Raw genomic sequence first — 12,716 nt, 5'->3', positions numbered from 1 at the left:
TATTCTCAACAACAAAAATGAGCAAGCCATAAAATTGAAACAAGTAAGAACTCTACAATACAGTAAGAATACTCAACAGGATGTTGAAATATTGTTATTGTTAGTTTAAAATTTCAAACATTTTACAACTGTGACCAATCGCCTCAATACTGTTCTATATCAAAGTAAACCTGGTGACTAAATTAGAATTTTTAAAAGTTTAAGCCATTTCACTATAGGGAACAAAAGTGTGATGTAAAAAAACTGGTACCTATCTCATTGGAAGTGTAAAACCACTCTTCTGGTTTCAGAGTGATGGCATCTAATTTTCTAGTCTAAATAGATGCTGGTCGTCATAATAGATCAGCCATCCTCACTCTTTCAAGTCCTAAGAATATGCCTATCCACCCTGCTACTAAAATAGTTATACCGTCTTATGATTCAATATGTAATCTATTCATTATTAGTCCCCAGAAGGATTGGTTGCATACACACTTCCAATGATTTTGGAACCGGACGAGTAGAAGGTATGACATCACGATCTGTCTGCCCTTTTGAGTTACACTAAAATCCTTCATTGAGGAGAGTGAAATTTGTTTCTTAAAATCTAAAAATGTTTTAATTTTCTCATTCCGATCATTTGTTACCCACCATCTCAAAGCATAATAACGTCAGAAAAAAACAGTTGCTAAAAATTGAATTTATAGCCACAAATGGGAAACAGGGTTAATTTCTCTTTGTGGTGGTGGAGAATAAATACAATTTCTTAGACTGCACAAATCTCAAACTGCGTATTTTTTTGTTATTTTAGTTCTACATTCATCCTTCTGGGTAAAAGTCATCCCAACAGAATACCGTTTTGAGACAGTGGGTCACATTTTGACAATAAACTTAAGCTTTTTTCCTCTAGTTTATTGCCACATGATGCCAGATTGAAACAATGGGTCACCAATTATGACATCTCTCTCTATAAATTTAGCTCTCTTTTGCATACTGACCTCGTCCTTTGTCTGGCTCATCAAGTTACCACCTTGGGTGAAAAAATACATACGCTCCCACTTGGACGACAGCAATACCTGTTTTCTGTGGAGGGGGAGAGGTGATATATTTTACATTAACCAAACAATGTCCGAGGGGGGGGGGGGGGGGTCATTCTTCGTTGGTTTTTCCATTTGTTTATTTACATGATTTATTGGTAGACTCATCAATATATCATTGCCTAATCCTTCTATAATTCATTCATGGTTTTGTAACATATTGAATTCTTGAATTGTCTTCCAGGCTTATTTATACAGCAAACTGAATTGAATGTAGAATTATTTTTTTTTTTTAATCTAAAAAGAAAGAAAAAAATCAAATGTTTCTTAAATAATTTAAAGTTTGTTTTGTTTTGTTTTCAATAATTTAAAATATTTTTCTTCTTCCTTATTTTTCCATTGTCATTCTCCAATTCTACATAGCCAGTGTACCTTGGTGATCAGCTCCATCCAAAATTCTCACCTATTGGCTGACTACATACAGATATAGATGGTTGTTACCTTTCTACTTTAACCTATCAACAAAATGACAGCCTTTCAAAACAAACACTTAATTCACATTTTTTCATTCTAATAATCTTACATTGTAAATAATAAGCATGTTTCTTAACTTAAAAAAAAAAAATTGGCCAGTGGTCTCTCCATTAATTGACTCTTACTCCCCAATTAATTTTATATTTAGTCCTTCACTTATATATATAATATATTTGAGACACAGTAGACTCACGTCTATTAAGCACTTAAGAAATGTGTTCTTGATTGTATATGGATGTTATGAACAGAGTTGTGAGAACACAGTGGAAGCAACTATTTTAATTATTAAAGTCATCAGTACCATTATCATCGTCATCATCATTATCAATTATCAATATCAGGCAGTTGTTGATATCTTGAGGAGTTCTGATAAAAACCTCTAATGTTTTCTTTTTCCTCCTATTTTAAGCACAGAATTCATTATTTCTGTAATCAAAACGTATATATCTGGAAATAAAGAAGTGGAAACGAAAATACAAATTGTTTACCCTCTGGAGAACAGGTATCCTGCCTTCTGTGTGAGATTGGTGTTGGGAGGAATGAAAGGCATGTCAGCTGGGGGCTCGGCGTGATACTGGTGCTGGCTCTGCTGTTCAATGGAGTCTATCAGCTCAACGGTTTTCTGGGTCTCTTTGGCAAGGTCAGTGTGAACTCTGAAAAATTGGTTAAATTCTCATCTACTCAATAATTCTATGACAAAAATATCTACTTAATTCTATGACCAAAAAAATCTCAATGAGATGAAAATGGTGAGAAAAAATTAGATTAAAATGCACTTTAAGGATATATTATAACAATGATGTAAGTGATGATGATGATGATGATGATGATGATGATGATGATGATGATGATGATGATGATGATGATGATGATGATGTGAATTACACTTCACCATTTCAAGCTACAAATAAAAATGTTCTATACATACGACTGCACAGAGCTGCCAATATTTCCCAAGAAATCCTCTAAATCAGATCGTAGTATGACGTCTTGTCCTGTCTGGAATAATGACCTCTGTGCGTGTAAAAAGCCCATGACAGGCTCAAGCAGAAAACACTTGCGTTTGTATTGTAAGGCATTCAGAGATGAATAGTAATGGAGGGCAGTCTGAAATGAAAGTAAGAGATATTCTAAATAAGAAAATATAAATATGTGTATATTGCTCGTTTTAAATGAACAAACCAGCTTTATAGAATTTTAAATCAATATTTCTACTGATCCATTAAAAAAAAAAGCGAAATGTATTTCCGATATATTATCTTGTAAATTCATGAATCACTGAAAGTTGCTCCTTTTAAAATGCTCACATCGTATACAATTCAACGATTAAAAGTTCTTGTTTTAATGTATTTCTAAAGCTTCAGAGACTGCTTCAAGTGTAGCATCTCTCTTCAATCATGCCATCTACATTAAAAGAATAATGTATTTAATCTGAAGGTTTTAACAACAACCCACCTGATGAAACTTCTGTCTGTTCTGGTAGAGTTCTTCATTAATTTCATTCCTTGATTTGTCTTCTTTCTTCATTGGCAATTTCATGTATTTGACTAAACTTTGATCATGATCTGTGAAAAATAATAGTTGAATATGATTTTAACCTATGGCACAAAACAAATGAAAACTGAAAGCAACTAATGTGTATGTTCCCTACGCATGACATTGTTAAAATGTACTTTAACCTCTCCTGTAAACCCCCCCCCCCCCCACAACCCACACATACACACAATTCATCATGTTCTCATGAAGTTTTTGACGTCATACAATCATCTTGAAATCCTGCAACTGAAGCTATATCATCACAGACCCATTTTTTTAATGAATACCATAATAAAAATTAAAATATTAATCTTTATCATCATCATCATCATCATTACTATAATGATAATGATGATAATCACAATGGTAACAACAACTAAAATTTTTTTTTAAATAGAGCTTTTATAGAACGCAATATCCACTAAATGTGCTCAAAGCGCTTTGCTTTACAATAACAGCAATGAATATCACCAGCATTAACATGATCCCTTCCACCACCACCAACACCACCACAATCATCATCATCATCATCATCATCATCATTATCCTCATTAGCATTGAATGAAATACAAACACGTCACTTACCATTTGTTGCAATCTTGAACATTTCAAACATGTTGCTTATTTCTGGGGGAAATAATGAAACGATGTAAACAATTGTGTCAAGGTAAAAGGAAGTGAATTGAAGAAGCAAAGATTATCATTCTATTTACCAAAATGACCCCACGCCCCCTTTTGCGCTTATAAATTACTGATAAGCTATGAAAATACAATTCAAACTTTTATAAAACAACTAATTTAGTAGTTTCACAAGTTTTCCCCTATTTCCCGGAAATACATAATTATTTCTTTCAACATATAAACCTTTGCTTCAATTCTCTTGTCTCCTTTGTCCGGCACAGAATAATACATGTATTTTTATATGCCCGTTCCCAAATCTTCATTCTGAAGACATATTTTCTTATTCCCCCACCCACATACTTCACTATGATGAGTTTATTTGCAATCTTTGATCCTAAAATTAATAACATTAAATATTGATAGCACTTAAATCCAAGAAAATAATTGACAATATTCTGTATCTACTGCTCTAAAAGTGGAATTAAATGTCTTTAAAATGCGAATTGACATTAAAACGCCACTTTCCTTATATTTCAATTTTAGTGTAGGTTTATGTTCATTATTATTTAAAGGTCATTAATTACAGAATTAGATTAGAGCAGTTTAAACAATGCTGTAAATTTTCAAAATTGGAATTACCTTCTATATCTGCCTGTAGAAATTTGTTCAAAGGGTACATCATTGTCTCAGAATACTGCTGTGCTAGGATTTGCTGGACTGAGCTAATCTGGATATGTAAATAAAAATGTTGTCGAGGGGTAAATGAATAAAATCAATGAACTATTATTAGGAGGGGTTAATTTTAGGGACTTGTTGCTTTGTGCAACTGTCTGTTTTGGGGGATTGTTTTTTTTTTTTTGTTTTTTTTTTTTTGCGTGGGGTGTGGGTGGGGGGAATGCTTCTTAATATGTAGTCCTTCAGAGTCATTTGGCCCATAGAGCCAGAGTTTATCCCAGTTTCTAAAGCGTGAAACAGTCAATAGCAATTTCTTGCTACTCTTAGGACCCCAGTCTATCACAAAGCAATTTCAGCCAGAACTAACAGACCCAGCTACCCACTCAATGCTGGGTGGACAGGAGGGTCAGATAAAAAATCTCAACAGCACCCGGGATCAATCTCAGTCCCTTTATATGTGAAGTGAGTGCTCTACAAGCTGAGCCATTGGGACCCCCTCTTCTTAATATAACTTAGCTATTGAATCAATAATTTAATCATTCTTCCTTTACATTTCACCGCATAGTATTGGAAGGTTTGCTTTTCCCTTGCAGCCCTATGTGTGTGTGTCTTTTCTAAATTTTGTCTGAAAACTTTGTTTTGAGTGACAGATTGTTGATATCATGTATTGCTTTGAGCTGTGTAATGAAATGTGTCATGTACATACAAGCGTGTTCTATGGTTGTGAGTTCTTATGTTAAATCCACTGTACTGCATTAACCAGAGTTAAACTTATATATATATAATATATATATATATATATATATATATATATAATATATATATATATATATAATATATATATATATATATATATGCACACACATACACATGCACAAACACACACTCACAGACTCACTCTCAAATAGGCTTAGTGTAATTCGTGTAACCTATCTAAAAAGCATATGATCATGATTACAAAGGTTAATATATGTACAAATATATTATATAATATATATATATATATATATAATATATATATATATATATATATATATATCAATAAGAGAGAGAGAGAGAGAGACAGAGAGGGAGAGAAGAGAGAGAGAGAGAGAAGAAAGAGAGAGAGAGGAGAGAAAGAAGATGATAAGAGAATGGATAGATAGAGAATGTGTGTGTGTGTAGAGAGAGAGAGAGAGAGAGAGAGAGAGAGAGAGAGAGAGAGAGAGAGAGAGAGAGAGAGAGAGAGAGAGAGAGACCGATAGATAGTTAACATGTTAACTCACATCATCTAAATATGAAGAAAATTGCTGTAACGTAGACGTTAAAACACTGTCTTCTGCCTCCAAGGGAAATTTCTGAAAGAAATTAAAATCAAAAATATAAATCAATATTATAAAATAAAAATAAAAACAATACAAATAGAACAGCAAAAAAAAAACAAAAGTTAAACAATACATTATCCATTTATATGTTAAATGTTTGGTGTATGATAACTAATTAGTTTGCTGTGGTCATTGACCCTTTTAACCTTGCATGATTAGCCATGTCTCCTGCTCCTGCTTAATAAAATCATTCATAAACAATCAACAATTTCAACATTGTCACTATAAAAATGCAAGTGATCTATATTCTAATGTTCCAAAAGTCTAAAAGTAAAGTAAAAAGGGATCTTTTTTAAAATAGAGAGGGAGCTGGGGTTTTTTGGGGGTTTTTTCAAGGATGAGTGTTGTTTTCAGTTTTAATACAACAGCTATGCATAATAGCGTTTTTTTTTTTTTTTAATAAATCGATCAATAAACAGTTAACGACTCAAAGTGTCTAAACCAAATCTGTAAGAAAAGCATGTTGCCACCACCAGGGAGATTGGTTTCACGACCAGGTATGTAAAATAAAGCAGGATGAAAAATGGTGAGTATGCAACAGCTGTTGTCTTTCTGTATTGACTATAATACAAAGGAATTCATGACTAGCTAATCTGATCAAATAATCACCACTGAGAAGAAGTTTAGACTAAGGTGAGCTAAAGGCCTCTGTAAATAATTGAGGAATTTAGAAAAAGCTAACAAACTCTTAAAAGCAAAAGATAACATTAATGAACATACAAGGTTTCAAAAAAGAACAAAATACAAAACACATAACGTTTCAGGCTCAAAACTCTTCTTCAGCCAACAACAAAATAAACAAAATTGGAAATACTTCAACACATATACCTGATTCAATGATTCAAGATAAACATGGGAGGAGGGGGAATAAATGTATGCAGAATTTTTTTTAATTCACAAAAGACCTGCAGAGTGAAGTTCAATTCCTAGTTGTAAGAGCTTGACATAGGGTGTTTCTAAAACTGTGAGCGGTCTTTTTATTTTATGAGAAATATCATATTACCTTTTATGATAAGAGGTATTTGAGTATCATTGCACAGGTGTCAACATAAGTGCATGAAACAGCTCGTGTATGCGACAATGTGTATGTATGTATGAGTAATGCATGTTTTTTTCTCCTTTAAATTTTCTTTATTGTACTGGGATGGGAAGGGGGAAACAAATATCTATTTATTCTTTTGAAGAGAATATATACCAATCCAGCAATTATGAAAGTTCGCATCAAGTTAATAATTAATGGGCTGGTGGGGGAGGGGGGGGAGGAGGAAGGTGTCTGAGTGGGTAAGGCATTGCACTTTCAACATGGAACCCGAGTTTGAGCCCTCCCATCAGTATCTCAATGTTTCCTTCATCAAGAAACATAGCCCCTATTACTCATCTAATAACACATATTGTAACAGCCTACTTCACGTAATAACCTGCTACTCTGGTGTAAAATTTTGGTGATTTTTACAATTATAATCACCTGTCTAATACCCCACGTCCTCGCCTAATTACCCTTTTAAATGTTAAAATAGCAGAGTAACAAAATTACCAAATGATCGTGCAATATTAATATAGATCCTCTTTTTTAAAAATTGGGTCTCTGACAGACATCTCAATTTCAAAATACAATAAGGTATCTTGCAAATTTATTTTACAAACAAATCCATACAGACTGCCTCCGGGTGCTTAAATGACTAAATATGTCGAAAGCGCCGTTAAACACCTAAAACAAAACAAATCCATACAGACTGCCTTACAAGCAATCATTTTGCACCTGCTGAATTAATTTTTCATTGAAATATGCAAGAGTTATTAGCACTTGTCTTTGATTTCGGTGTATTGCACAAAAACGAACTCATTGATAGCTATAACAAGTAAGGCATTTCATGATTAGTGCAGATATATGAATATAGCTATCATATGGTCAGGGAGGGAAAGGGTCTCATCGTTAGGGGTGATGATGTTACAGCCCAAACCAACCCAATGCAAATTGTTAGAAAAAAAATAAATGAATGAAAACAGAACAAAACAAAAAAAGATTGATTCTTATGCTGATTAAAAAAAAAAAACAGAACAATCTGCTGTAGCCCTGCCCTTTCTTAAAAGATTTTCCTCCATAGACAAATCCAAAATAATGGAAAATGAGAAAAAGAGAGAGAGAGAGAGAGAGAGAGAGAGAGAGAGAGAGAGAGAGAGAGAGAGAGAGAGAGAGAGAGAGAGAGAGAGAGAGAGAGAGAGAGAGGGGAGGGTGGAGGAGGTAATATGCTCAAGAGCTAAGAACTTTAAAAAGGTTACTATTTTATTATAAACAAAATAAAACCAAGCTGGATAACTGGACAACATCCGCGTCAATGACGTTGAATTCTTTTGAGGTTCATTTTTTATATTAACTCTCTCCTTACCGGCCATTTTCCGGAATATTCCCCAAAACTTCACAAACAACCCATACAAAAATAGATTTATTTCACTCAAACACAAAATCTGTTAGTTCTTGCTATATTTTTTTTTCCTGCTAAACGAGCTCTTCAACACAGTGTTAATATACTTTAACTAAAACAAACATTTTTGTACAAAGAGATTAGAATGAGAAAAATGTTGGCTGCATCGTAACAAATGTGATGATTTTCCTACAGGTGGTAAGGAGGGGCTTAAATTATATGTCGCAAATCTTTTCTTTTTACTCTTCCCTTCCTAATATTGTATACAAGTTCAGACCAGAGTTTGTTTTGTTTTTTAGGGGGTTTTTGTAAGCATTTACACTGCATATATATCCTCCTCCATAATGAGTTTATTGTTGTCCCACGAGGAGACAAAGAATTGAAATGGAAGGCATTTTTCACAGTTAATAAAAGCAAATAATGCTTAAAGTGATTACATATTATACCTATCAGAGTGACCCGTCATGGTCATTGTTTTTTTTTTAATTAATTAATTTTAAATAATAAAAAATTGTTCTATGAGTACGAAAGTCTGTATATTTCTGTATTCGTCAATCATCAGTCAAATCTTTCATTCCTTTTTTTTTCATGTGCCTTTCATGCTTTTTTTTCCAAAAGAAGTATATTCATCTTATGAAAGGTGTTATCAAGATCGCATTCGTTTTATCTAAGTCTGAGACTTTCTTAGCAAAAAAAAATTCTTCATTAATGCCATTTGCAAAAAAAAAAATTTTAAGCAACATTTTTCTCGTAAAAACCATATTTGAAAATATTTCGTGCAAGACTTCTTTTCATCAAATTGTATCACCATTAAATCATAGAGAGGATACATGTTCATCTAGCTCCCCCTGAACAGCTGCCTTTAAAAACCAATGCTTTCATATTTTTCTTTTAATCTACTCACCATTTCCGACGAAGGTCAGCTGGAATATTTTTAAAAGCCAGTTTTCTGGCTTTAGCCAGAAAAAGGGCATCCCTGATTCTTTATCATTATGAAAGTAACAAAACAATAGTAAAACAGTAAATGCCTTTTCATATCTTTCTCCATTAGAAAAATTCCGATACTGATAAAAGAAAACTAGTTAAAAAGTGTATTTGATGATATGGAAATGAATTGAAGAAATAAATGTAAGCGGCACTCACCATAGTTTCATAAGATCTTAAGTGTTGAGCTAAAGACTGTGTAGCTGCACATAGTTCATTCTGGAAATATAAGAAAACAGTTTGATAATATTACCAATTAAATGATTTCGTAAATTTCCAACACATTTATATACATAAATAATCAACTGATATAATATATATCTTATAATAATAATAATAATAATAATAATAATAATAATAATAATAATAATAATAATATAATAATAAGAATAATAAAAATAATAATAATAATAATAATAATAATACACATTATTCCTAGGATTTTAAGAGAAATAATCATTTATATTTCAAATTCTTAATACAAAGCCTTTAAGAGCAATAAGTAAAATTTATTTCAAATTCTTAATATAAGGAAACTCTGTATTGGTACATTTACCTGAGCAGTCATAATCCTCTGGCAACAATTATGCATTTTTTGAGAGAACTTTTTTAGCAGCATAGCATCATTCTCAAATACTGTTAGGAGGTGGCGAGTCTGTATAAAAATAAAATTTCAAAAGATAATTATCAATATCAATCAAAATACTGAATGGCATATAATGATTCCAAAATGCTGCCTCCACATATATCCAGTGGCATTGTAGACAGTCTTACTATCTCAATCTTAGTTTTTTTTTAAACGACTGTATACCTTTTTTCTCATTACATAACCATGATCCATAAACCGCTTTATTATAAAACCAAACTGAATTTCATTAAAATCAAAATTTCCTGGTATATTCCGTTACAAGTAACAGACTAAGCTGTTTTTTGGGGATTTTTTTTCCAAGATCGCAAGAACAGTGATGATATTAGTATTAGGCTATTCGGACCCGAGTCTGAATTGCTTCCCGTGGCAATTCGGAGCCCGAGTCTGAATTGCCTCCCATGGCAATTCGGAGCCCGAGTCTGAATTGCTTCCCGTGACAATTCGGACTCGAGTCTAAACTAAATAGAACTCCGTGGCTAACCAGGGTCGAGTCTGAATAGTCTCCGGTGGCTCTTCGATTCGGAATACTGCAATGCAATGCGCCCGAATGATGAACTTATCATTAGTATCATTAGTGAAACTCTCAGTTACTATTCCGTTTGCAGCTAGGCTATAGAAACCGTATTGGTCTTCCTAAACACACACACATTCATGAGTATCTCTAAGTCATAAAAAAAAAAACAGAATAATCACACATACACACTCCCCCCCCCCCCCCCCCCCCCCCCCAAACAACCATTTCCACAACCCAAGAGCCGGCGGCTTTTTCTCTTTGATCTCGTATCGTATCACTATGTTCTCCTCTGCGTCCAGCGCCGCTTATTTTATTAAAAGGTACCTAGTCCAGTATTATCTAATAATATAGTATGAGACGTATATTAGTACTCTGCCCCTACCCCAATGGCGGGGCTCTATTGCATGGTTTGCAGCCAAGAATCGCCTCTATTTTTTAATTTAGAAATAAAACAGCATATCTTTTAAATTAAAAAAATTAAGATACTGCCTTTTGTCAAAGCCCAACCGATACTGCCTTTTAAATAAAACACGCAATGCCCAAAGTCATATTATTCGCCTTTACCCGCACTTTTTCGCTGCCGCAAATGGCAATATATATAATGTAGACATGCATGTATCTTTTGCAACATGCTCATTGCAAATCAAATAAATCTTCCAATCATTACACAATGACACTCTTTTATCTATGCGAGGGCAAATTGATTGTTAACATTAACGTTACAATTGTAATCTTCAAAAGACCACGAATATTTAGATCTATGTTTTGTTTGTTTTTTGTTTTTAAGGGGCTTGCAACACAGTTAGGTTATATCAGCGCCAGTAAAAAGGGAGAAATTGCATAGTAAAAAGCTCTAGAATTACAATTAAAAATTACCCAAGAAAAAGTAAGACAAAGGGGAATAATAGATCACCGCTTTTGAAGGTATAGTCATCTTCGAGAGTTCTAAAACGTGACTTGCTCGCTCACTCGCCCTCCTACCGACTGACAACTGACAACTGAGAAAGAGCAGCTTCCCCCCACCCTACCCACTTTCGACTTCCGACACTTCCTGTGATTGCGCAGGCGCATTGTGGCAGGAGTCTGAATTGCCACGGGAAGCAATTCAGACTCGGGTCCGAATTGCCACTTCGTAAGTGTAATGAAGCCAGAGTCACATTATCGTTGCAGCTCTTTTACTTTTAAAAGTGAACAATAAAAGAGATAGTAGAACTCAGATCTTGCTATCAAACGATTTAGGATCTATAGTATGATCTGATTACAATTCACTTAGAACAAAAAGAGGCTGGAATTACTTTTTTTTTTTTTCAAAATTGCAATTATTACATATATTATGGTTGACCCCTACACATTATTTGATCTCATCGTTGAAGTCTTACAATATTATGACGCATGAATAAAGCACATTTACCAAGACCAAATAATAAACTTTTCCAGTTATCCAACCTGAATGTGTATACAATATACAGTATACAGAGTTGGGAGGGAAATTCTGTTTGCCTTCTGTTCTAATACATGAAGCACTTAATAAATACTAAGCTGCCTGAATGGAAGCAAGTATGGGAAAAGTGAATATAAAAGCTTTGAAAAAGAACAAATTATGATAACAAGGTGCGTTTCAGAATCCAAAGCCCTTCTCTTTAGCCATTAAACAGTCAACAATCTAGACGTCTAGCTATATACTATCTAATAATACTAAGTTACTAAATCTAAGTCTAAATCTAAAATTCTGATTATCATCAGTTTATCACAAAGACAGTTTCCGTGTCTTAGCCACAATGACAGATGGGGATTGATAATATGTATAAATGGGAGATTCAAATCGTTGCAGCGTGAGTGAGTGACTTGAGAGTCAACCAAGCTCGTTTAATTAATGTAATTAATTTCACTTTCATTCCGGTTTGTTTACCAACCTGAGGACTATCCTCCAATGCATCTTCCAGGTGCAAGCGCTCAATATCGGGTCCAGGCATTATGCTATGATGCCTGTAGAGTCATCCAGTGTGAAAAAGAATAAACAGTATCCAGCAGCTGCCGGTAGGACCTTATTATGAGATAAATCTGCAACTCAGTATGGGAATTCGAAGGGTCCTGCTATCATAGTCATAGACCTCATCAGCTGGTTTAGAAAGGTTTGTGAGGTGTTTACTCACAGAAAGGGGTGTGGACAGATGGGACAGGTTGTGTTTCTTTGCCAGATATCATAAAAAGAACCATATGTAATATAGTAAAGAACCAAACTGTGTTATAAACAAAATTTCTAAAAATAATGAGATTTTTTAAAAAAACACAGTTATCAAGTGCCTCTAGAATCATCGTGAGAGCTATCGACATAAACGCCCAAAATGCTGAGCCATCAACTACTGGCATCTCCATTTACTTTGCACCTCTATTCGCAGT

At 33.8% G+C, this 12,716-nt stretch overlaps 1 protein-coding gene across 5 annotated transcripts in view; it reads right to left on the bottom strand.

Annotated features, from left to right (window-relative positions):
* Nucleotides 1–12,481, bottom strand: part of LOC144975231 (DCC-interacting protein 13-alpha-like) — a 48,479-nt gene extending 35,998 nt beyond the window's left edge. For all 5 annotated transcript variants that reach the window (XM_078919118.1, XM_078919120.1, XM_078919121.1 and 2 more), the window contains exons 1-10: nucleotides 12,230–12,481; nucleotides 9,710–9,808; nucleotides 9,313–9,372; nucleotides 5,648–5,719; nucleotides 4,347–4,434; nucleotides 3,672–3,713; nucleotides 3,006–3,115; nucleotides 2,479–2,657; nucleotides 2,039–2,203; nucleotides 978–1,062 (exon numbers count right to left, since the gene is read on the bottom strand). In XM_078919118.1, coding sequence (XP_078775244.1) covers nucleotides 978–1,062; nucleotides 2,039–2,203; nucleotides 2,479–2,657; nucleotides 3,006–3,115; nucleotides 3,672–3,713; nucleotides 4,347–4,434; nucleotides 5,648–5,719; nucleotides 9,313–9,372; nucleotides 9,710–9,808; nucleotides 12,230–12,289 — 960 coding nt within the window. In that variant the 5' untranslated portion in view covers nucleotides 12,290–12,481. The remainder of the gene's footprint in view (nucleotides 1–977; nucleotides 1,063–2,038; nucleotides 2,204–2,478; nucleotides 2,658–3,005; nucleotides 3,116–3,671; nucleotides 3,714–4,346; nucleotides 4,435–5,647; nucleotides 5,720–9,312; nucleotides 9,373–9,709; nucleotides 9,809–12,229) is intronic.
* Between the last annotated feature and the right edge of the window lie 235 nt (nucleotides 12,482–12,716).

This window comes from Berghia stephanieae, chromosome 6 (genome assembly GCF_034508935.2).
Source record: "Berghia stephanieae isolate SIO BIC M18660-M18661 chromosome 6, UCSD_Bste_1.3, whole genome shotgun sequence".
Classification (NCBI taxonomy): domain Eukaryota; kingdom Metazoa; phylum Mollusca; class Gastropoda; order Nudibranchia; family Aeolidiidae; genus Berghia; species Berghia stephanieae.
The sequence above is the reverse complement of the archived record's forward strand: the minus strand, read 5'-3'. Positions and strand labels throughout refer to the sequence as shown.